The sequence below is a fragment of the Anabrus simplex genome, chromosome 2 (assembly GCF_040414725.1).
Source record: "Anabrus simplex isolate iqAnaSimp1 chromosome 2, ASM4041472v1, whole genome shotgun sequence".
In the NCBI taxonomy this organism is placed as follows: domain Eukaryota; kingdom Metazoa; phylum Arthropoda; class Insecta; order Orthoptera; family Tettigoniidae; genus Anabrus; species Anabrus simplex.
Window position 1 is genome coordinate 16,496,321 of NC_090266.1, and position 26,689 is coordinate 16,523,009.

At 40.4% G+C, this 26,689-nt stretch overlaps 1 protein-coding gene across 3 annotated transcripts in view; it reads right to left on the reverse strand.

The window, feature by feature from the left end:
• LOC136864954 (neuropilin-1a) overlaps positions 1 to 26,689 on the reverse strand; it is a 458,189-nt gene that overhangs the window by 334,003 nt on the left and 97,497 nt on the right. For all 3 annotated transcript variants that reach the window (XM_067142360.2, XM_067142361.2, XM_067142359.2), the window contains exons 2-4: positions 14,453 to 14,632; positions 14,205 to 14,369; positions 12,077 to 12,247 (exon numbers count right to left, since the gene is read on the reverse strand). In XM_067142360.2, coding sequence (XP_066998461.2) covers positions 12,077 to 12,247; positions 14,205 to 14,369; positions 14,453 to 14,632 — 516 coding nt within the window. The remainder of the gene's footprint in view (positions 1 to 12,076; positions 12,248 to 14,204; positions 14,370 to 14,452; positions 14,633 to 26,689) is intronic.

A 26,689-nucleotide genomic window follows, 5' to 3' on the forward strand; every position in this document is an offset into this window, starting at 1 on the left:
TTGATATCTCGCAGAGTGTCACGTATTGTCTCTACTGTATTTGATATAAGTTAGGAAATTTGTTTAGAAGGATTATAGGGATGTACATTCAGGGAAACGGGGTTGTCTAGGGAGCGGTGGAAGTCAAGTAGGGATGACATAAAAATGTTGGTGTAGAACTGTTGAAGCACTGTAAAGAAAGGAATCGAATTAACTGATGCAAGTGTAATGGACTAGTATAATTTGGAAACAATTCTCTAACCCATGGGGAAATAATGAAAATATCGAGCTCTAGTAATACTATTCATTTATTCATATCATTTTTGCCATTATGGACAGTGTTTGAACTCGAATATCTCATGACGACACAAATTTCACTTCTTTCCCTTCTTCTTCTTCTCTTCCCAAAATCTATTCATCCTTTGGCTGTGCTCCCGTTTCCTTTGTTATGTTCTCAATGTTCCTGTCTTCTTCTTCTTCTTCTCATTTACTATAAATTTTGTATTGCTTTTTTCTGAATTACTTTCTGTATCTTATCACTTGCCTGTTGATCCCCACCTGCCTTACATCTTCCTCTATTTCATGATACCAATTTATTTTCTTGCTTGAACTGTTTACTACATGAAATATTTTCTATGTAGGTCTGTTCTTGTCCATTCCCTGTATGTGCCCATAGAAAGTCTGCGTTTCCTGATCATGTCCGTAAGTCTTTCAGTGTGGTGGGTCGTTTCTACAATATGCCATCTCTGTGTATTGGTCCAAATACTTTTCTGAGAATTTTACGTTCTAGTTTTTCTGTCTCTATGATGCCTGATGTTTCAGTTGTGGTCGTTTCTGACGCATACATTGCTTCTAGATATACGACTGTTTTGTAGTGTCTAAGCTAGGTCTGCCTTGATATGCTTTTCTTATTACAATGTGACCATGTGAGCTTGTATGCTTTCTGGAGTTTTTCCGTTCGTTCTATGTTAGATGCCTTGTTTGATCCTCCTATTTGTATGTATTCCCCTAAATATTTACATTTTTGACTCTTTTTACGGATCCATATACAGTACCGGTATTATTCTTATTACTATTATTAATATTATTATTATTATTATTATTATTATTATTATTATTATTATTATTATTATTATTATTATTATTATTATTATTATTATTATTATTATTATTATTATTATTATTACTTGTGGCTTGTGGCTATGAAGATGTTTACGTCTATTAGTATTATTATTTACGTAGATATGTATGGACTTTATTTGGTATAAATCGTGGTCTTATTATTTGTGTGTTGTATGTTAGGTTATGTTACGACACGTCTTCTGTATGAATATTAGTAAGAGTTTATTTATTGTAAGAACACGTAAATAATAGTATATAATTTATTTACCTGCGTATATGATGTTAAAATCCATTGCAATATTGTGCAACACACGGTAATCGTATCTTTGGCACTAGAGAGTTACAGAAAATTCCATTCATTGTAAATAGGTTATTGGAGACTCTCAAAATTACGAGATAAAAGTTGTGTCATATTCTTCTAGAAGCCTGGCCAGACAATGTATATAAAGAGGCAGTTTTGGGGGTTGATTTGAGTTGATTTAGTGGGAGGTGTGAGTGCAAGTCGTTAATCGAGTATGTGAATGTGTTGCCTTGGTAGTTGGTTGACATGCAAATGTTGCAGTCTTCTTCATCTTCGTAGCAGTGTTTTGTTCAAGATGGCAGTTTAGTACTGTATGTATATAAAGTGAATATAATTTGTAAATAAAACAGCGTACACAATTGACAGTGGTTACAACAATATATACTCACCAGATATTGTAATAGGAGTTGAAACATGGCTATGAACTGATACAATGGATACAGAAATATTGTCACGGAACTGGAATGTGTATCATAGAGATAGGATAGGAATGTTAGGAGGGAGAGTATTCATTCTGGTGGAAGGAGAATTTGTAAGCTACGAACATGTTTAAGATGACAAACATGAAATTCTAGGTGTAAGGCTCATCTCTATAGATAATAGGCAACTTGATGTATTTGGAGTGTAAGACCGGAAAAGGGTAGCGCTGACGCTGATTCGGAATTATTGGTAAAATAATCAGGTATGTGGAAAACGATATGGAAAGGAACGTTATTGTAGCGGGTGAACTCAATTTGCCAAATGTCAATTGGGAAGGTAATGCAAACAACGAGAAGCATGACCAACATATGGCAAATAAGTTAATATGGGAAGGGCACCTGATTCAGAAAGTAATGGAGCCAACTAGAAGGAAGTATGCGTGGTGAAGAATACGCAGTTTTACATCTAATTTTGAAAGGCAAAATTGAAGGGCGCCGAGCTGTAGGCAGAAGGAAAACAACATGCCTTAAGAATATTAAAGACTGGACAGGCATAAAAGCACCGAAGAACTTTACCGTATTGCTGAAGACAGAAAAGCACTCTCCACATTGATCGCCAACGTCCGGGTGACTGGGCAGGGCACATAGAAGAAGAGAGGGAAGTATATGCTGGACGTATGTGTATATTGAGAACTCAGACCTTTTCAGCTCCGCCATCAGCTATCATCGGTGGCCCAGGCGTCACTGAAGATGCGTGGCGATGGGTATCTATTTTCAAAAAGCCCGCAGCTGTACGTATAAGTTACTAAATTTGTTTAGAGAGTTACAGGGAAATACATTCAGGGAAACGGGGTTGTGATGAGGCTACAGGGATCGTGAAATCAAGTAGGGATGACAAATACGTTAATATGGAAAGGACAGCTAATTCAGAAAGTGATGGATCCAACTAGAGGGAAGTATATTCTGGACGAAGTGCTGGTAAACCAGTTGAGCTCTATAGAGAAACCAAAGTAGTAGATGATATTATTGATCACGAAGCTGTTTTTGTCGTAGTTAAAAACAAATGTGATAGAAAGTAAGGTCTTAAAAGTAGGACTATTAGGCAGTACCATATGGCTGATAAAACAGGCGTGAAGAAGTATTTAAAAAGTAACTGTAGTCCGTGGGAACGGGAAATAAAAATGTAAAAATACTCTGGGATGCGTTTAAAACAATTGTTGAAGAATGTGAAAACAGGTTTGTACCCTTAAAGGTGATAAGGAATGGAAAAGGTCCACAATATTATAACAGAGAAGTAATGAGACTAAGAAGGAGGTACAGGGAGTAAAGAAATAGAGTTAGAAATGGCTGTGGAAGTAAGGAGAAATAGAAGAAACATACTAGGAAATTGAATCTAGCAGAGAAGTCAGGTAAGGATAACTTAAAGGCAGAAACAGTTTCCAAGAAGGATAATCCAGGAATCATAAGAAACAAGGGGAGTATGTGTGCGAGGATCTTTAAAAGGCAGAAGTATTCAGTCAGCAGTATGTAAAGATGGTTCGTTACAAGGATAAATTCCACATACAGGAGATGACCAAAGCTAAAAATGTATTAATATTTACCTATGATAGCAACAGCATTTACAATAAGATACAAAATTTGAAAACTAGAACAGCAGCTAGAATTGATAAGATTTCGGGGGATATACTAAAGAAAATGGGTTGGGATATAGCACCGTATCTGAAGTCTATATTTGTTTATTGTTCGCTTGAAGGAGCTATACCTAATGCATGGAGAGTTGCTAAAGTAGCCGATATGTATAATGGAAAGGGTGATAGACATAAAGCTGAAAATTTCAGGCCAGTCAGTTTGACATGCATCGCATGTAACGTTTGGGAAAGCATTATTTTGATTATATTAGACATGTTTGCGAAATTAGTAACTAGCTCGATAGAAGGCATTTCGTGTTTCGGAAAGCTTATTCCACTGAAGTTCAACTTGTGGGATTCCAGCAAGGTATAGCGGATACCTTGGGTTCAGGAGGTGAAATGGACTGTATCGCGATTCACCTGTCTAAAGCATTTGATAGGGTGGATCATGGGAGACTACTGGCAAAATGAGTGCGAATGGACTAAACAAAAGAGTGGGTGGCTATATTTCTAGAAAACAGAACTTGGAGAATTAGAGTAGGCGTATCTTTATCTGATCCTGTAATCATTAAAAAGAGAACTTCACACGGCAGTATTATTGGACGTTTATGTTTCCTTAGATATATCTAAATGATATGAGTAAAGAAGTGGAACGAGAGATAAGGCCTTTTTGCGGCTGATGTTATTGTGTTTAGAGTAATAAATAAGTTACAAAATTGTGAGCAACTGCAAAATGTCCTCAATGATGTTGCGAGATGGACAGTAGGCAATGGTATGCTGATTAACGGGATAAAAAGTCAGATTGTGAGTTTCAAAAAAGGAAAAATCCCCATAGTTTTAATTACTGCGTTGATGGGGTGAAATTCCCTTTTGGGGATCATTGTAAGTACTTAGGTGTTAAGATAAGGGAAGATCTTCATTGGGGTAATCACAAAACTGGGACTGTAAATAAAGCGTACAGATCTCTGCAAATTGTTATGAGGGTATTTAGGGGTTGAAATAAGGATGTAAAGGAGAAGGCATATAAGTCTCTGGTAAGAACCCAAATAGAGTATGGTTCCGGTGTATGAGATCCTCGTCAGAATCACTTGATTCAAAAACTGGAAAAAAAATCCAAAGAATAGCAGCTCGATTTGTTCTGGGTGATTTCCGACAAAAGATTAGCGTTAGAAAAATTTTGCAATGTTCAGGCTGGGAAGGCATGGGAGAAAGGAGACGACGTGCTCGACTAAGTGGTATGTTCTGCGCTGTCAGTGGAGAGATGGCGTGGAATGACATAAGTAGACCAATAAGTTTGAGTGGTCTCCTTTAAAGTAGGAAAGCTCGCAATATGAATATAAAGTTGGAATTTAAGAGGACAAATTGGGGTAGTAATTCGTTTGTAGATGGGGAGTTAGGGATTGGAATAACTTACCAAGGGAGATGTTCAATAAATTTCCAACTTCTTTGCAATCATTTAAGAAAATGGTAGGTGTCACGGGTGAAAAATGTAGTGGAAGTGGAAAGTGATTATTGAAGACTTTATCTGTAAAATGTGGTGATAATGTTTTATTTGTAACGACCTAACCTGTACAGTGTAATATTTGTAACATATGTATTTTTAAATAGTAGATTTCAGTTCTGTACTTACTGGAAGTATCTAGAAATTTGGTACATGAATTTTTGAACAGGGTGTGCTGCCTTTTGTTGATTATGTGTTCTAGAAGGCATTTTCTAACTATTCTGGAGATGGAAGATTCGCGAACGTGCGTATTCGAGAAACTTATTTAAAGTTCGCGACTGTAGTAGGAATTGTGATTGGTGAACCTAGGTGGGGATAGGCGGACTCATGCATTCTGATTGGCTACTCCAAGGCCAGCGTTTACCTTTATATAGAGTGCAAGGCAGCATTTCGTCGTCTTGTCTTGGCCTGGTCTGCCTTATTCAGTCTTGGTCTGTCTGAAGTTTTACGTCGTGTGCGACACCTCGCTAACGGGATGGGCCACCTCCGGGTAAGCACTCTTAAATTCTGTTCCTGCTAAAAATTTCCGTAATGTTCGGTTGTTATTTCGTATAGGAGTCTGCCCTAACCTAATCTAGATTCGCCAAATTAATTATTTATGACGCCTTAGGTTTTCAGCTATGCTTGCCTGTTTGTTTTCGAGGCATTCCCTTTTGTTGTTTGACTAAATATGTAGATGTAGTTTAATATATTTACTTTGCGGTTTGCCTCTAGTAGTTCGGTGTCACTTGATGTACGCTACAGTTTTAGAGAGTACGTTTACTTCACTGTAAATGGGATTGTATAACTGGATTTGTAACTAGATGTATAGTTTGTTTGAAATTTCGAACTTGTACGAAGGTATTATGAAAGAACCTCTAAGTTATGTGTATCACAGAGCTTATAGTTCGTAAGTTGCAAGTTGGCGGATTTTGTTCGGAATGTATTTGTAAAATCCTTTGGTAAATAATATTTTAAAATTTAAGGATCACGGTTGATCATTTCGGAGTCTGCAATCTAAGCCATGTTCATGCCCTCGGTAAGTCCTAGCTCCTTCCACATTCCTGGTTTATTATCGACTAGTTGGCCCTACTGATTTTTACGTATGTTGTTGTTGTAGGAGATCCGCGTAGTTCCAACTGACGTTCAACTGTGTGTGAAGTTTCTTGGTACTGCGTAAAGGCACCTTCCCCCCTTTATTGTGTTTAGTGCTTTGTTTGTGTAACCACTGTAGTAGCGGTTACATTAGGAACACAACAAATAAGGAATCTGCCAACTGGGCGAGTGCCCTATATGCAAATCTGTAGTGAATGTTTGACTGCATTACGCAAGGCAGTAATATGGGACCTTCATATTTTCTTAATCAGTATATATAAATGATATGGGTAAGGACGCGGAATCAGATATAAGGCTTTTTGCAGATGAGTATTGAGTAATAAATTTCAAATTTGTAAGCGACTGAAAAATGACCTGGTCGATGTGGTGAGATTGACAGCAGACAGTGGTGTGGTGACAAACTGGCTGTAAAGTCAGGGTGTGAGGTATTTTATTTTTTAGAATTGGCTTTACGTCGCACCGACGCTGATGGGTCTTATGGCGACGATTGGATAAGAAGGGTCTATGAATGGGAAGGACGCCGTGGCCTTAATTAACGTTCAGTCTGGTGTGAAAATGGGAAACTACGGAAAACCATCTTCAAGGCTGCCGAAGGTGGGGCTCGAATCCACTATCTCCCGGATGCAAGCTCACAGCTGCTCGCCCCTAACCGCACGGCCAACTCGCTCTGTGGGCGTGAGTTTCACAAATAAGAATAGTACTTTCAGATTTAATTAGTGTGTTGATGGGGTGAATGTTCCTCATGGGGATCACTGCAAGTACGTAGGTGTTATTATAAGGAACGATCTATTCCCATGTTTATGAGGGTATTTAGTGTTTGTACACTAGTGTCCAAAAGTTAAGCATAATCACCAAACGAGGTCATACCGCCTGATATGAATGTCAGATGGGTTGCTGAACAAACGGAAGCTGAATCACACACCATATGTCACACAACTTGCCAAAAAAACAGTGTCAGAAAGGTTCTGATAGCTAAGGTACAAATTTGACAACAACTAACAAAACTTGACAATGTCTTCCACAACAAAATATGCTGTTAATAAGGTGTATGGTTACCCCTAACGGCCACACATGGTTCGCAGCGATGTGGCATGCTCCCTATCAGATGGTCCAAGAGCTCTTGTGGCAGTCGATCCCCTTCCTCCGAAAGGGCCATACGAATGTCTTGGAGGGTCCTTGGTGGAGGCTGACGGGATGCAATTCGCCTCCCCAATGCATCTAGGCATGTTCTACAGGATTTAGATCCGCAGAACTCACTGGCAGGTCCATGCGATGAATGTCTTCCCCAGCAAGGAATTCATCCACCAGAACAGCGCGGTGCGGTCGGTTATTATCGTCCATTAAGAGGAAGTCTGGACCAACCGCACCTCTGAAGAGTCAAACATGTGGTCTCAGCACCTCATCTCTGTATCTGAGCATTAGCAGTGTTCCTCGAACCACCCATGAAGACGGCCATTCAAAATGATGCCGCCCCATAGCATGACGCCACCACCACCACACTGGTCCCGTTCCACGATGTTCCTGTGGTTGTATCGGCTACCTGGTTCTCTCCAGATTAATGTGCGACGGGAATCGTTCTGCAAACTGAAGCGAGATTCATTTGTGAAGAGCACATGCCTCCATTCATTCATGGCCCAGTTTCGATGTTGACGGCTCCACAGTAAACGGGTCCGTCTCCGCGCTGGAGTGAGCGGGACACACACCGCTGGACGTCGGGCAAACAGACCTGCTGTTCTGAGCCTCCGGTACACAGTTTATCGGGAAACGGTAGCACCTGAGACGGCTGCAAGCTCCGCCGACAATTATCTTGCAAGTGCACTCCGATTTCGTCGGGCGGTCAAGGCCAGATATCGGTCCTGCTGTGCGGTGGTTACCCTTGGTCGACCTGGTACTGGCCTACGACTAACATCTCCTGTGTCTAGAAATCGTATCCATAGCCTGGAGATGACACTTTGTGGCGCATTCAAGGATACGGCGACTTTGGTCTGTGTCTGGCCGAGAATTCTACCCTGCGAAACGGGGTCCAAATGGCGTCGTTGTGCCATTATGTTGTCACGTTCTCCACGAGGCAACACTCCGCACACGACTGAGGGAACATGGCGCGCAGGCACTGGCTGTGTGTACCTTGCGGTTACGCCGCTAGTCAAAGCAGGGAACACTTCTTTCCTATACAGAGCGAACACGTAATGTTGGTAGGTGCATATGTCGTGCGATTTGCGGTTTATTTCCTGTTGCCTTTCTTACTCGTAACTTATGCTTAACTTTTGGACACTAGTGTAGTAAGGATGCAAGGGGGAGAGAGTTTTTAAGTCTCTGGTAAAACCGCAACGAGAGTATGGTTCCACCTCACCAGGATTATTGATTCGAGAACTGAAAAAGTCCCAAGGAAAAGAGCTAGATTTGTTCTGGGTGAATTCTGACAAAAGTGTCGCGAAGGACTAGGGGGATAGGAGATGGACTGTTGGACTTCTTTTCCAATCCGTGTGTGGCTTGACATTTGTAGATGAATAGGTTAGATTCGATCACAATATGAAAATTATATTGACTTCTAATAATTTGCTTTGCTATTTGCCAAATGTAAAATGAGAAGATGAATATTAAAGTGGAAGTGAAATGCGTGAGAAGCGAATATAAAGTCTTCCAACCCTCGATGTTGAAGTGTAGGTGACCGTCTCTTGTTGGTTGTTAATGTTTGTCAATTCTTCGAATAAAATGTTATTCCTTTCTATAATTTCATTGAGGCTCTGCCTGTGATTGTGCTTTTGATCGACGTGAATATGTATGTATTTTTTCAAGAATGTTCAGGTACTTTCCCTTGCTAGCTGTCTCATGTCATGATTGATTTTGTGAACGTTCATTCTGCCGTTTGGGCATTGGTGTTGCTGGTTTTAAACGCGATGTTGAAGTTCAGTTTCTTGAAAATATTGGTGATTCGATGGATATTTTTGTAGTTATAAGTGAACGTGAAAAATGTTTTCTTCTCTTTTGAGCCTGTATAAGTTACATGTATACACACACACACATCTTCATTATAGACTGCCATACCTTTTACAATTCAGTCTGAAAGCCTCTGTGAATTAATGAAACACCTCCACAATCCTTGATTTGTTTCCTCTAACACTAAACATCATCGCTACTGCTCTTGCACTCAATTGTACTCCGCAGGAATCCGCCCTCCTGCAATCGCCTCATATGACCCCCGGCAGTTACTCCGTCGACTTTACTGCTAAATCGGCCTTTGTCCCCTCCACCTCTTGCACAAACAAATATTCGAATTTCATATCCGTTAGTTCAAACTTATGAATAAGATACCCTGAGTCAAGTCAGGTTTAATTTCTGAAACCAGACCGATGTTGACCTTTTTCTATGCATTGTGTAAGAGTGGATCGTCCTAATCGCAAGACGTTCACCATCGTGGGAGTACAGGTCTTCCCTACCGACCTCACTTTAGTCTCCCTGTACCTCTTTTCAGATTCCAAGGCAGTCTTGTTACTCTGTCGTAAGGTCTTCATAAGTTCCAATCACTACTGATCTGCATTTAGGACAGTCGCCCAGGTGGCAGATTCCCTATCTGTTGTTGTTTTAATAACTGATTTCAAATAAATTAGAAATTTACTGAACATCTCCCTTGGTAAGTTATACCAATCCCTAACTCCCCTTCCTATAAACGAATATTTGCCATAATTTATCCTCTAGATTTCCGACTTTATCTTCATATGTTATATTTCCTAGTTTTAAAGACGGCACTCAAACTTATTTGTCTACTAATGGCATTCCACAGCTTCTCTCCACTGACAGCTCGGAACATACCGCTTAGTCGAGCAGGTTGTCTCCTTTCTCCCAAGTCTTCCCAGCCCAAGATTCACGAAAGATAAATATTGATGTCTATTCCTTTCGAAGCATTTTTAAATCACTTGATGCTTACTGAAAAATCTGGTCTTGGCGCCACCTCTGTGGTCTGAAACAAGGTGGTTGCTCTCCACCACTGCTTTCTGAAATGCCCGTGAAAACCTTGCCTCGCACTGATCAATGAACTTCCTCTTATTCCTACTCCCAGTGCGAATTTTCCATCTGACGGTTTAGAGATCGTCGGTGGATTGGATAGGCCTAGCTGCCTGAGGACAAGGAACGCCGCGGCTCGGAATACGTCCGAGTTGCCCGCTTCTGTCCCATCATGACTCTCAAGTCACTCAGCTGTGGTTCAGTAGATCTAGGGGTAAGACATGACTAGAGGAAGTCACACCTCGAACCACAAAACATACGAATACAAAGGACATAACAACAATCAATCAACATTGATCTGAATTTAAGGCAGTCGCCCAGGTGGCACATTCCCTATTTGTTTTCCTAGCCTTTTCTTAAATAGCCTAATTCCAAGGTACTCGCAAATTTATTGAACACGTCCCTCATTAAATTATTCCAATCCCAAACTCCCCTTCCTATAAACGAATATTTGCCCCAATTTGTCCTCTTGAATTCCAACTTTATCTTCATATTGTATCTTTCCTACTTTTAAAGGCACCACTCAAGCTTATTCGTCTACTGATGTCCTCCCACGCCATCTCTCCACTGACAGCTCGGAACATACCACTTAATCGAGCAGCTCGTCTCCTTACTCGCAAGTCCTCCCAGCCCAAACATTGCAACGTTTTAGTAACGCTACTCCTTTGTCGGAAATCACCCAGAACAAATCAAGCTGCTTTAGTTTGGACTTTTTCCAGTTATCGAATCAAGTGATCCTGGTGCGGGTCCCATACACTAGAACCATACTCTAGTTGGGGTCTTACCAGAGACAAATACGCACTTTCCTTTACATCCTTACTACAGCCCCTAAATACCCTCGTAATCATGTGCAGAGATCTCTACCCTTTATTTACAATCCCCTTTATGTGATTACTTCAATGAAGATCTTTCCATATATTAACACCTAGGCACTTTCAGTGAACACCATAAGGAACTTTCACGCCATCAATGCAGTAATTAAAATTGAGAGGACTTTTCCTATTTGAGAAACTCACAACTTGACTTTTAACCCCGTGTAACCGTGTAACCATTGCCTGCTATCCACCTCACAACATTATCGAACTCTTCATGCAGTTGCTCACAATATTGTAACTTGTTTATTACTCTATACAGAATAACATCATCCGCAAGAAGTCTTATCTCTAATTCCAGTTCATTACTCATTTAATTTATACATATAAGAAAACTTAAAGGTTCAATATTATTGCCTTGAGGAATTCTTCTCTTATTGATTATAGGATCAGATATTGCTTCACCTACGGCTATTGTCTGTATTTTATTTTCTAGAAACATAGCCACCCATTCAGTCGCTCTTTTTTCTAGTCCAATAGCACTCATTTTTGCCAGTAGTCCACCCTGTCAAATGCTTTAAACAGGTCAATCGCGATACAGTCCATTTGACCTCCTGAATCCAAGATATCTGTTATACTTTGCTGGAATCCTACACGTTGAGCTTCAGTGTAATAACCTTTTTTAAACGCGAACTGCCTTCTTTCGAACCGGTTGTTTTAATTTCGCAACCATGTTCAATATAATTAGAAAGAATGCTTTCCCAAAGCTTACAAGCAACGCATGTCGAACTCACTGGCCTGTAATTTTCAGCTTTTTGTCTATCACCCTTTTCTTTATACACAGGGGCTACTACAGAAACTCTTCATTCATTTGACATAGCTCCTTCATGGTAGCATTGGTCAAATAAGTACAACAGATATGGTACTATATCCCAACCCATTGTCTTTTGTATATTCCCAGAAATCTTGTCATTTCCAGCTGTTTTCGGAAGATACTACCCCTGTTAAATCATCTAATATTACTTGCTTTAATTCAACCTTGAGATCTGCGTGCATAACATTATTAGGGCCCAATTAGCGCGAAGAACTTGATAAAGAGAAATCATAGTTTTATTCTAGTAGAGAGTATTAATATGCATCCAATATTTCAAATGTGTCCTTTACTAAGACCATCCCTACTACAGAAAAAATGTAATATACAGGTGAGTATACAATACCATCAGATCCTTGTCCAAGCGTGTGGTCAAAAGACGGTCCTGTACCAATATGGCCAGAAGGAGTGGCCAGGCTTTGTCTGCTCCAACCAAAATTATGGTTGAGATCTTGAGTCCATCCACAAATATCTTCAGTCTCGAAATCGCACGATGTTTGGGATCCGGAGTCAATTGCTGCAAATTTTGAAGCATTGAAAAATTAAGTTCGGTTATTTTAGTGAACACCCTATGCGACAGCTGAGTAAAGTGTGAAAACTGAATAAGGACCATGCAATAAGGTATGAATTTTAATAGAATTGACAAAGGAAGAACCAAAAATCAAACTTGCGCAATGTTAAATTTGAACGCATAGTGAAGCACATCTTATAAACACATCAAAAAGTTTTGCATCACCTTACGACATTTGACACAAAAAATGGACCTGATTAATGTAAACACTAGTTCTAGTTCACCAAACAAAAAGTGAAGCTTTTCTGCACAAAATCACAGGACTGGTTTGAATTTTTCCAAAATCAGTCTTAACAACTTAACAACTTAATACTTGGTAGCTCATCCTCTTGCACGAATGCATGTTTGAATACGTCTCAGGATATCGTTCACAAAGTCTCAAGGCGTTCTTTCTTCAGTTCGTCCCACCTATAACCGGCGATTCTGTGCAAGTATTACAGATTACGTGGTCAGTCAGGGCTTTTCAATCTACCCAAACATTTCAGTCTCTGATGAACAGAAATGTCACTCTATTAGCGCGATGATTCCGCGAGTTCCCTTATATGCTAAGAAGGTAAAAAATCCTTACATGCCTTATCAGATCCCAAACGAAGTCATGTCTCCCGAACTCAATGCCAATACCGGTAATGTTAATTTTAAAACAAAATGAAATCGTCTCCAAACTTCTGCTTATAAGATTCCACTGTTGTTTGGAGAACGTCGTCCCTGAACATTCACCAGGGACATAAGGTGATGCTGTGCAATGTGTTCGGTATTACCGGGTTCTCTCCAAACCCGTCACCTGGGTCCAGACACAGAGCGACAGATAGCTAGATCATTTATTTTAACCTGGAAAAGTCGGAATAGTCCCCGTCTTGCACTTAAGCAGTGTATGCATTAGTATTATGAAAGACTGAAATTTTTTTGCAAGTTGCTTTACGTCCCACCGACACAGCTAGGTCTTATGGCGACGATGGGAGGGGAAAGGGCTAGAAGTGAGAAGGAAGCGGCCGTGGCCTTATCTAATGTACAACCCCAGCATTTGTCTGGTGTGAAAATGGGAAACCATGGAAAACCATCTTCAAGGCTGCCGACAGTGGGGCTCGAACCCATTATCTTCCGAATACTGGATACTGGCTGCACTTAGCGACTGAAGCTATCGAGTTGGGTAAGACTGAAACAAACCACTATACTACTGTGCTAACGTAAAATATCTAATATACAATATACACAATTTTTTGCTTCCGAAATACAATAATAAATTATACGCATGGAGAAATTAATGGAAATTACAATAACAATAGTTAACTGTAATATTATTTACAATTTAATATTGAGTACTCACATTAAGAAAAAGTATTACTACCCAAGATACAATTGTGGGAGAAAAATATTACTAATATCAGGCTTGCGATAAGGATTTATTAAACTGCGAACCACACCTGAGTACTACTAGTGCTCTACTGCTTACTTTAATAACAGTAATGATGATCATTATAATAATAAGAAGAAGAAGACCTGCTCAACCCATGGAGATATTTTGAGCATACTCGCTCAAAGCTTCTGCGATTTGATATCCCACTGACCACTTGCGGAAAGAGGTTCCGCCAAAACAGTGAATGAACTGTCGTAGTTTAAGGATTCGTGCTCAGTGTCGTGTTCAACGCTCTGGTATTTTTCTCGGTGTCTTCGGAAAAACTGCGAAATGGTTGGGGATTGTTAAGTAAGGATTCGGTGCAGTCGAGCCAAGGTTTGTAGCGTGCGTATGCGCCACCCTACGCAAATCTAGCGAGTCCATTCGCGTGATTCATTGCCTGTGTATAAGAGCTGGATGTCGGCAATGTAAATTGTTCCTAACAGTTTGATTAGAAACACGATGGACTGAGCCCTGCACTACAATAACTTACTCCCTGAGGATACTCACTTTCACATATCGGTACAGTGTCGTTCCACTGACTATCCACACAGAGAATTGTTCCTGAGCCAATCAGTGCGTAACCTGGGTCACAAATTAGTGTTGAAACTGCTCTTCGATATTCAAAAAGCCAATAGCCATTCCGAGGTTTTGGTAACGTTGGACAGTTAGGTTCTGAAATTAAGACACCAAGACATTCATTACATCACTTATCACTATACAAGACATGAGTGTAACACTTATATGCAGATACTTGCTTATACAAAGCGGTGGGGGCACGTCCCAGGTTCCTCTGATACACGTGGCAGTTGTGGCTCCCATCAGGATGTACGTTTTATTGCACCTAATTCTTGCAACTCGTTTTTGTGAGCGATATCTCACTCGTCCGTTAGGTATTTTCAGCAATGGACAAGGTTGCTTGTCGACTGTAGTAAATACTGAAATCAATACAGAAAAATTATAATAAATGTAGACATGGGGACGATTCAATAAATGCTTGCAGCTACAATACATACCAAAACTAGGGTCATATATTTTTACACAGGGTCACCGTACATTTCTAAAAAAAATTCATTACGATGTACCAAGGCACATCCCTCACGGTAGAAATAATCAAGGTTTAAATGCCTGCCACCAAGACACGACAATTTGTTGGTTTAGATGATCCAACTCACCTCACGTTTTAATCACCTGGCAGCTGTTCCGTCCATTTTACAATTTTGCTTTACGTCGCGTAGATCTTATGAAGACGATGGGATAGGAAAGGTCTAGGAATGGGAAGGAAGCGGCCGTGGCCTTAATTAAGGTACAGCACCAGCATTTGCATGGTGTGAAAATGGGAAACCACGGAAAAACATGTTCAGGCCTGCCGAGAGTGGAGTTCGAACCCACTATCTCCCGGATGGAGGCTCACACCTCTGCGCCCCTAAACGCACGGCCAACACGCCCGCTCCACCCAGAACAAATCGAGCTGCTTTTCCTTGGACTTTTCTTCCAGTTCTTGAATCAAGTAATCCCACTGATCTCTATACCTGGATGGCTGGTAGCTGGGGTAGCAGTAAGCCGAATAGAAGATGACTGGCGTACTAAGATGGCAGCGAGCGCACGGTGCAATAGACCACGAGGAGCGCGCTTGCTTTGTTTATGCTTAGTTCAGTGACGCCAGGCCTCTTGATTGTAGTTCCACGAGTGTTCTGTGCTGCGTTATTGCAAAGTAAATAGTAGTGTATTTTACGAATTTAGGTTCGTTGCCTCGTAGTATACTTGTGGATTGCAAGATTCAATTGAAATATGTATGTGTTTATCTGAAATATGAATGAAGAAACATTCTACGGGGTATTAACATACCGCAGTGTTCAGCTTATGGATGTACAAACAGAACCGATCAGCAGAAGGAGAAATCATTTCATCGGGGAGTTTTATACTGTACATAAGAATCTTCCTAGGGTAGTGTTTTGAGTTTTAGGTTTATTGTATCTTATTTCGCATATTCCGGGAGAAAAATGGCAATTAATTTTTGTAGGTTTCCTTTCTCGAGACCCGAACATCTAAGATAATCGATTAGAAGTATCAGGCGGGAGAATTGGGAGCCTTCTAAAACAGCTGTTATCTGCTCGGATCACTTGGAGGAAGACTGTTTTGATAGAAATGGACAAGCCGGGCTGAGTGGCTCAGACGGTTATGGCGCTGGCCTTCTAACCCCAACTTGGCAGGTTCGATCCTGGCTCAGTCCGGTGGTATTTGAAAGTGCTCAAATACGACAGCCCCGTGTCGGTAGATTTACTGGCACGTAAAAGAACTCCTGCGGGACTAAATTCCGGCACCTCGGCGTCTCCGAAGACCTTAAAAAGTAGTTAGTGGGACGTAAAACAAATAACATTATTATTATTATTATTATTATTATTATTATTATTATTATTATTATTATTATTATTATTATTATTATTAGAAATGGACAAACTGTACACCTTAGAAGTGATGTACAGCTAACTGTTTTCAGTTTTACTGAACGTTAACTGCAAGTAAAGATTTACTTATATTTTTTTTTATTTCTCATAATTAAACTGACAGTTTCGATGAAATAATTGACGTGACCTTATAACAATTTTAGAAAATGAAGTCTGGAGGAATTCTAGACCTTATTTATATCAGTAATAATTATGGGTTTCAGACACTGGAGTGGTGGGAGAAGGGAAAGTGTGGTGGGTATTTGGGGCTATCCCATTATACTATTCGTGGTATTTGGGACTCTTTTAACTGGTGTTACATACTGTATTTCTGATGATGACTATCAATATCGCTTTGCTAGCTGAATTTAATTAAAGAGGTCTGTAATAGTAAATTAAGCTGCAGGTAATGTGATATATTGACAAGTTTTGAATATTTGCTGGTTTTATAAATGTGTACATTTGCTTCAATGATATCTTAATTTGATAATATGCGCGTTATTTCATGGAAACAGGAAACAGAAATTCATTATCAAGCACCGATTACGATATGTCGAATCTAGGCCTGTATAGTGAGCTACGTTTATAGGTACATCATTTTAAGAATGCATAATTTCGTGGCATACATGTATACAATTTACAGCAATGCTTCCAGAAACTGGTTTTCACTCGTATTGTGTTACCGATCGCTAATTGCATGTATTCAGCATCTAAGTTAATATTTGTCGGCCGTTATTATACACTCATGTTTATTGCTATCTCGGAGATTTAGTGACCTCGGAATGACGTGTCAGTGATCCCAATGTCCTTAGGCTTTGAGTGAACATGTCTCTATATTTTTAATTATTCCAATGCGCCATTAATTGCGACTTAAAATTGACTATATTATCATTGCTTCCCCATAAGGAGAGTTCTAGGTTGGGTACGCCAACATGGCGAACCGCGCGCTCAACTTGGCGTACTTTCTCCTGCAGCGGAGACCTGCCATCAGCGATCCATGTATAGAGATCAGTGAGTAATCCTCGTGAGGGTCAAATACAGTGGAACTATACTCCATTTAAGGGTCCTACCAGAGTCCTATATACCCTGTCATTTACATCCTTACTGCAACCCCTGCGCAGTGATCTGTACCGTTCATTTGCAAACCCGTTTACGTGATTACCCCAATGAAGACCTTTCTTTATATTAACACCTAGGCACTGACGCTGATCCCCAAAAGGAACTTTAACCGCATCAACGCAGTAATGAAAACTGAAGGGATTTCTCTCTTGAAACTCACAACCAGACTTTACCCAGTTTATCATCATACCATTGCCTGCTGTCCATCTCATAACATTGTCAATCAACCAATCAATCAATCAATCAATCAATCAATCAATCAATCAATCAATCAATCAATCAATCAATCAATCAATCAATCAATCAATCAATCAATCATCTGCATTTAGAGCGGTCGCCCAGGTTCGTCACATATACAAGTAGTAGGGCTGGGCGGGTTTTAAACTACTTCGTCAGCACTTTTCTGCTGAGTCAGCACCCGAGGTCATTGACCCCATGACGTCATGACCACGTGACCGGCCACGTGCTATTGTTTGCAAACAAAGCCACGTGCTTTAGACAGACCCTAACCTCACTTTCTGAACAGGAGAACGTCGCTAACCTCACTGCTGCCATCTTAACCACGCGGGCGCGGAATTTGAAAAAATTGACAGCTGTCAAGTTGTTTGGTGCGGAATTTGAACAAGTGAACGTGACTAACCTCACTGCTGCCATCTTGCTAGGTCCTATTTTTTGGCTACGTGAGCTCAGAATTTGAACAAGTGAACGTGGCTACCCTGACAGAGGTTATCTTGCGGCGCGGATTTTGAAAAGTGTGCATGGCTAACGTGACTGCTGTTATCTTGACAGGTCGGTGCGGAATTTTGAACATGTGAACATGGCTAACCTCACTTCTGCCATCTTGACAGTTCTTAACCCCGTGCACTCGTTTTGGCGCGGAATTTTGAACGAACCATATCCTCACAGCTGTTATCTTGACAGGACATAGCCACGTGCTTTTTTGACAAGTGTGTGACCCAAAACACCCTGCTGTCGTCTTAACGGGACTAAGCCATGTGTAGGCGCGGAATGTTTTGAAACGAACTCTAACCATACTGCTGTCACTTTGACGGGACATAACCATGTGTGACACCTTCTTAGAGGGGCCTAACCTCAGAGAATCCTAGTTTTAAGGCTAGCTGCCCTTCTCTACACCATCTTGGAGGGGCTTAAGGACCTTAGTTTAAGGCGTGCTACCCTTCTCGACATGTTACTATCTTGGAGGGAGCCTAAGGACCCTAGTTTTAAGGCTAGCTGCCCTTCTCGGCGTACCCCTACCGACACCATTTTAGAGAGGCCTAAGGACTCTACTTGAAAGGCTAGCTGCCCTTCCCGACACCGTCTCGAAGGGGCCTAACCTTAGTAGACTCTAGTTTTAAGGCTAGCTGTCATTCTCTGCATGCCCTTTTCCGACACTTTCTTAGAGGGGCAAAACCTCAGAATACAATAGTTTTAAGGCTAGCTGCCATTCACGACATGCCACTATCTTAGAGGGGCCTAATTTCAGAGGACTGTTGTTTTAAGGCTAGCTGCCCTTCACGACATGCCGCCAACTTAGAAGGGCCTAAGGACTTAAGTTTTAAGGCTAGCTGACCTTCTCGACATATCTCCTCCCGGCACCATCTAGAGAGGCCAAACCTCAGGGAATTATAGTTTCAAAGCTAGCTGCCCTTCTCAACATGCCACTATCTTAGACGGGCCTAACCTCAGAGTACTCTATTTTTAAGGCTAGCTCCCGTTCTCGACATGCCACCATTTTATAGGGGCCTAACCTCAGAGTACTCTAGTTTTAAGGCTATTTGCCCTTCTCTACACCATCTTGGAGGGCCGTAAGGATAATAGTTTAAGGCATGCTGCCCTTCTCGAAATGTTACTATCTTCGAGGGGCCTAGGGACCCTAGTTTTAAGGCTAGCTACCCTTCTCGTCATGTTCCTCCGTAACACCGGGGCCTAACATCAGAGGAATCTAATTTTTAGCTAGCTGCCCTTCTCGACATACCCCTTCCCGATACCATTTTATAGGGGCCTAAGGACTTTAGATTTAAGGCTAGCTGCCCTTCCCGACACCATCTGGGAGGGCCCTGACCTTAGTAGACTCTAGTTTAAGGCAATCTTCCCTTCTCGGCATGCCCCTTTCCGACACTTTCTTAGAGGGGCTTAACCTCAAAGTAGAATAGTTTTAAGGCCAGCTGCCCTTCTCGACATGTCACTATCTTAGACGGGCCTAACCTCAGAGTACTCCAGTTTTATGGCTAGCTCCTCTTCTCGAGGATTATAGTTTTAAGGCTTGCTGCCCTTCCTACACCACCTTGGAGGGGCATAAGGACCCTAGTTTAATGCATGCTGCACTTTTCGACATGTTAGTATCTTGGAGCATGCCTAAGGACTCTACATTTAAGGATAGCTGCCCTTCTCGTCACGCTTCTCCCCAACACCGGGGCCTAACCTCAGAGGAACCTTGTTTTAGCTAGCCTCCCTTCTCGACCTACCCCTTCCCGACACCATTTTAGAGGGGCATAAGGACTCTAGTTTTAAGGCTAGCTGTTCTTCCCGTCATGACCCTTCCCGACGCCATCTTGGAGGGGTCTAACCTTACAGCGTATAGATTTATAATGAGATGCCCTTCTTGACACCATCTTGCGAGATGCCCCTTTCGAAAGTCATCTTATTTGACTGATGTGAAAATGGAACGCTCTGTATCCGGCTGCGTGACGTCACTGAGGTCAGCTTAATCCTTCTTCCTCCTCCTCCACCTTACAGTTTTAAGGACAGATGCCCTTCCCCTCTACTATTTTTGACGAACCCTAACTACACTGTCGCTAAGGCTCTATGTTTCTATCCGACGCGTGACCTCCCCTCCTGAACAAGATAAAACATGTTGTTAATCAATCCTGTTACAGAGGACCGGAAAATGCATTGTGCTCTGCCCCTCCACCAAGAGCAACATTTTTCTGTTTAGAACACCTATAGCCTGTTGTTATCTTACAGTAAAGATTTGAATAATCAGCATACATTCCCTATCGTGTTCTGAACAGAAAAACAAATTAAATTGATTATAAACATATGATAGAAGGAGGGCGCAATAATTTTGATTACCCGAGATACTTACATGTGAAAAAGGACATGTCATAAAGGAAAGGGTAGTAACACATACCCCTTCTTCTATCGAATAGCATTATGAGGTTAGCACAAAGGCTTTACGTCTCTATCCGACAAACAAAATAACTATGAACAGCGTCCTCTCGCATAGACGGCGCTTGTCTGCTCGTTACAAGAAAACTGGTTCAATCTTGTTTTTAGCTGTGTGAGGTAGAGAGAGGGGAAATGTTTTCATGTTTTGTCTGTTGTTAACTTACCTTGTTTATAAAATGATTTCACCCCTTTTAGTCACTACTTACGTCAGGCAGAGGGATACCGTAAAAGTATCTCTGACCTGATTAATGATAATAGAGGATGGATGTACAGTTAAACATCCTCTTAAAACAATGATCACTACAAAAACTACTATTGATGTTAATGGTGGATTAGCGCACACAAGCTGAAAGCCACAAAATACGATTATTACTTTAACCAAAATCTCTGACCTGACTATAAACGGTGAATGAACGACAAGCAGAGGATTTCCACTACCACTATTAATGTTAATAGAGGTTGGATGTACAGTTGTACTTCCTCTTAAAACAATAATCACCACCACTACTACTACTGATGTTAATAGTGGATTAGCGCACACAAGATGCAAGCAAAAAAATACGATTATTATTTTTACTACTCCAGATTAAATTTCACTACTTACGACAGGCAGGGTGATACTGTGAAAAAATATCACTGACCTGTCTATAAACGGTAAATGAACGACAAGCAAGGGATACTATACACTACCGCTATTAATGGTAACAGAGAATGGATGTACAGTTCTAATTCCTTTCAAAACAATAATCACTACTACTATTACTGATAATAGAGGATGGATGTACACCACAACGATGTAATGATTGACAGAATGGTTGTGTGGCTAGGGATCGAACCCGGCCACCCGCCAAATAGCCCATAGTAAAAATACTAAGAAAAATGCTAGGACTGTATGACACAGCACTTTAACAATATTGTTCCGTCTCCTTGGTAAAAGATTAGCGATGTTACTATGCAAATGCTGGGGAGATTTGTGTGTAATAGGTAAGGGACCTATCTCTTTCGACCACACAATCGCATAGCCACTGAGCTTGAATTAAAAAGTCTTAATCACAGAACCTTGAACTCTCTTTGAAGAAAACTACAGGAAACTACCTTACTGATTTTCTTAGTATGACTCTTCTGTGTTGCCTACACAATAAAAAGCATTTTACTTACACAGCTTGCGACCGGCTACTATTTTCAACAACCGCAGTCGCGTGCAATAAAAATCATTCTACGGTTTTTCTACATCGTATTTTGTTAAAGAGATGGATTTGCTCCTATTTACGGTATGGACAATAATAATAATAATAATAATAATAATAATAATAATAATAATAATAATAATAATGATAATGATAATGATAATGATAATGATAATAATAATAATAATAATAATAATAATAATAATAATAATAATAATAAACACAGATATTAAACACATCACATAGCACACGCATTGGACTACGTAATACCATCTTCTAACGTATGAAGACATGAACTGAGAAATACAGAAACATTTTCACAGCTTTTACGTAATACCATCTTCTAACGTATGAAGACATGAACTGAGAAATACAGAAACATTTTCACAGCTTTTATGTAAATGTTTTAAATTCTGTTCATTCACTTCGTTCACTTTTTTTGTACTTACCCTTTTGTAGCATAATATATACTTGCATGTATAAAGCAAAAAAAGGATTTATTCATGATTTGAAATGATAAATATAATCTCTGCATTGAGGTAGTCTTGTGCGTGACTCTCTGCGGTCTACAACAGGAAAAAGGGTTTCAATTCTCTGCGGAGACAGCGCCCAAAGTCCCGCCGCTTGTTCACCATGTAACATTCTCTAACGTACAGTAGAAGTGAATTATAAAATTAATCAGATATGATTTAAAAAATTAATGCACCGGCCATGTAGTGTAGGGGGATTGAGATCATTACCTAGAGGGCTCAGCGGTCGATTACCGGCCAGGTTCGAATGTTATTAAACTGCATCTAAGGGATTGTTCGTAGCCGGGAGTTCGATTCCCCGGTCAGCCCTGGAGGCTCAGGTTCGATTCTCGGCTCTACTACGAAACGTAGTACGAGGGCAGGAACGGGGTTCGTTCATCCTCAGGAGGTTAACTGAGTAGAGGGTAGAGTTCGATTCCTACCTTCGCCATTGTGGCTTCTAGGCAAATGCCAAGATAGTACCTAACTTAAGGCTACGGCCACTAGTTCGCAGCCTGAGGTACGTTCGATTCCCACATGTCTGCTCCTCTGAGTTCGATTCCCGGCTAGGCCTAGGGATTTCTACTAAGAGGAAGTACAACTGTACATCCATTAATAGCGGTAGTGTATAGTATCCCCTGCTTGTCGTTCATTCGCCGTTTATAGACAGGACAGAGATATTTATTCACAGTATCGCCCTGCCTGTCGTAAGCAGTGAATATTTATCTGGAATAGTAAAAACAATAATCGTAAATTTAACTTGTAGCTTATGTCCGCTAATCCACTATTAACATCAATAGTAGTGGTAGTGGTGATTATTCCTTTCAGAGGAAGTACAACTGTACATCCATCCTCTGTTGTCATTAATAGTAGTAGTTGTACCGGGAGTTACACCTCAACCCCGTAGATTTAACGAAGCGCCTTGAAGAACGCTATCTAACATATATAAACTGAAACATCTAATACAAGAAGTTGATCAAAAGAAGTCTTTACTAAATGATGGAGTAATATGTTATTTTAAAGTTTCCTAAACTGACTGGATTTCTTTGTTTTGTTCTGGTGTGTCACAGGAAGATCGGACCTTTCTCCATAGATATCTCTATGAAAGAACTGAGGTCATGCACTCTGGTGCAAAGTGAAATAACGAGAAATTTAAAGTTGTGTTTATAGGTTTTTCTGAAGTGAATTGACTTTCCTTATTTTTGAACACTGGCCAATCACAAATTTTTTGTATTTATTTTTCAGCCAACCATAGGCTTCTTGTAACTTTTTCTTTATCCAATAAAAATGAGAGGGTGTGTCCGGATTTAGTCCAGAGCCTTCTCAAAGCTTCCTCTCGGGTATAAAAGCTGTCGCTTTTTCAAGTTAACCTGTCTTTCTGATCGTCGTCTTACTGAGTACGTGTGTTAAGACAGGAGGCGGGGGCCTCAATCTTCGGCAGGAAGAACATCAGCTAAGGTAATGGCCAACAGTTTTTCCATCTAAGTAGTTATCTCCGCAAGCAGAACCGAGGGGAAGATTCAAATCTTCAACTATATAACAGTCAATTTCCTAAAATGTAAACTTTATTCTTTCTCATGTAAAATTTCATGTATGTCCTAAGGACTTACATTCTAAATCGGGGATAGGGAGTGCGTTACCCTCTCGAATTTCCCTTCAATTAATCTTGAAGTGACTACCATTTTGTTACGGATTTTCTCTTGTAAATCATAAATTAACTTGTCCTTCTAGTCACCTCAGTAGGGTGGGATTAGCCTCTGCATCATCGGCCTGCAAGCCCAAGTAGGGTTTTAACCTTAGGAGCGCAAGTGTACGCCTCCATACTTTTTGAGTTAGGGCCAGTAATTTAACCTGTTCTTTTTCACGAAGGCCCAGTACAATGGGTACTAGATACCCCTGTGTAAACTAAAAGGTAATTCATATGGTATTGTAAATTGCAGGCTGTGCCTAGAGATGCCTGAAGGTGTAATTATATTGAGCAGAAATGCTCTTTTCCGTTTTTTAATAGTTAATGGGTGCCTTGAGTAGGCCGTAAGTGTTTGGGAGCGCTGTCTCCTTGGTAGAATTAGTAGAGCATGTGAGCTCTTTTGTGGTAATGTAATAGATAAGTATTTGTGTACTATTGAGTGGTGCCTTTGGAAGGCCGTAATTTGTAACTTTTGGAGCAAAGCGCCCTTGAAAATGGTGTTTTGAGAGATTTCTGTCCTTGTCTACCTAACTAAACTCAACATCAGCGAAGTTGGAACCTTGCAAATTAGGAGCATGAAACTCAAAATTGTAAATTACCAATTCTTGATTTTACTATTTTAGTACCAACTACCTCTGTGCCTGAAAGGTTGCTATTTGTTGAAATTTAAAATCTGAAAAGAAATACAACCTTTATTTTAAAGTTTTAAATTTATCTTTGACTATCGTAGATAGACCCATTCTTTCACCTCTGCGTTCCACAGATAACCCCGGAACAGTAGTGATTATTGTTTAAGAGGAAGTACAACTGTACATCCATCCTCAATTAACATTAATCAGGTCAGAGATATTTTTACGCTGACGAAAGTAGTGACTAAAAGGGGTGAAATCATTTTATAAAGAAGGTAAGTTAACAACAGACAATACAAAACAAGATTGAACCAGATTTCTTGTGACGAGAAGGCAAGCGCCGTCAATGCTATTTCAGAGTAACAGAATAAGTAAGTATATATAAAATTCCGCGCCAAAACAAGTGCACGAGATTAAGACCTGTCAAATGGCAGCAGTGAGGTTAGCCACGTTCACTTGTTCACAAAAAGTAAGGTTAGGACCTGTCAGGATGGCAGCAATGAGGTTAGCGACGTTCTCTTGTCCAAAAAGTGAGGTTAGGGTCTGTAAAGACGACAGCTGTCTAAAGCATGTGGCTTTGTTTGCAAACAATAGCACGTGGCCGGTCACGTGGTCATGGCGTCATGAGGTCAATGACCTTGGCCGGATCAATGACCTCGAGTGCTGACTCAGCAGAAAAAATGCTGAAGAGGTGGTGTAGAACCCGCCCAGCCCTACTATTTATACATGTATTTACAATTGTTTTCCAGGCTTTTTCTTAAATATTTTCAAGGACCTTGAAATGAATCAAATATTTCCCTTGATAATTTATTCCAGTCCCTTACTCCTCGTCCTATAAATGAATAAATGCCACAATCTCTCCTCTCGAATTCCAACTTCATCTTCATATTACTATCTTGGTCTTTATGCTGTCACTTACTCTCTTGTACACAGCATAACATCATCCGCATCTCTGATTTCAGTTCGTTACACATACCATTTATATACACCAAGAGGGACGTATTTTCTAATGTTCTACATGCGATAATGATGAATTCATTTCTACACTGTTACTACTGCCAGCAGAATATGTGGAGTTAACAGTCGCCCGCAGCGCTGCCTTGCATTATACCGCATAGTACTAGGCTGGTATAAGGTACAGCAGCACTTCATATCAACAGCGACGAATACACCGACATTATCAGAATCTGATCTGAACGCAGACAGCATGCGCAGGAGTTCTGCATTCTATACACGTATTTCGCCGAACAGAGCTGCAATTAAGAGCTGCAGGATCGTTCCAGGCACATACGAGCTGGGGCAATGCGGAACGTACTGCAAAATTTTGAACGCAAATATTCGCACGGTAAGATGAACTTTACCTTAGAGTGAATATATATTAATAATAATAATAATAATAATAATAATAATAATAATAATAATAATAATAATAATAATAATAATAATCATAATAATAATAATAATAATAATAATAATAATAAAAATAATAATCATAATCATAATAATACATCCATACATCATTATTATAGACTTTTATGCCTTTCAGCGTTCAGTATGTAAGCCTCTGTGAATTTACTAAATATCGCCATAATCCTCCAATTGCAACTAGTGCTGTGGCCACTTTTAGTTCTATACCTCTTTTCTTTAAATCGTTAGAAACTGAGTTTAACCATCGTCGTCTTGGTCTCCCTCTACTTCTCTTACCCTCCATAACAGAGTCCATTATTCTCCTAGGTAACCTATCCTACTCCATTCTCCTCACATGACCCTACTGCCGAAGCCCGTTTATGCGTACAGCTTCATCCATCAAGCTCATCCCTAACTTAGCCTATATCTCCTCATTCCGAGTAACCTCCTGCCATTGTTCCCAATTGCTTGTACCAGCAATCGTTCTCGCTACTTTCATGTATGTTACTTCTAACCTGTGAATCAGATATCCTCCGTCCACCCAGCTTTCGCTCCGGTAAACCAAAATTGGTCTGAAAACAGACAGGTGTAAAGATAATTTGGTCAGGGAGCTGACTTCCTTCTTACAGAATACTGCTGATCGCAACTGCGAGCTCACTGCATTAGCTTTACTACACCTTGATTCAATTCTGGGAGAACACACAACCTAAATACTTGAAATTATCGACCTGTTCTAGCTTTGTATCACCAATCTGACATTCAATTCTGTTGAATTTCTTACCAACTGACATCAATTTAGCCTTCGAGAGGATAATTTTCATACCAAACTCATTGCACCT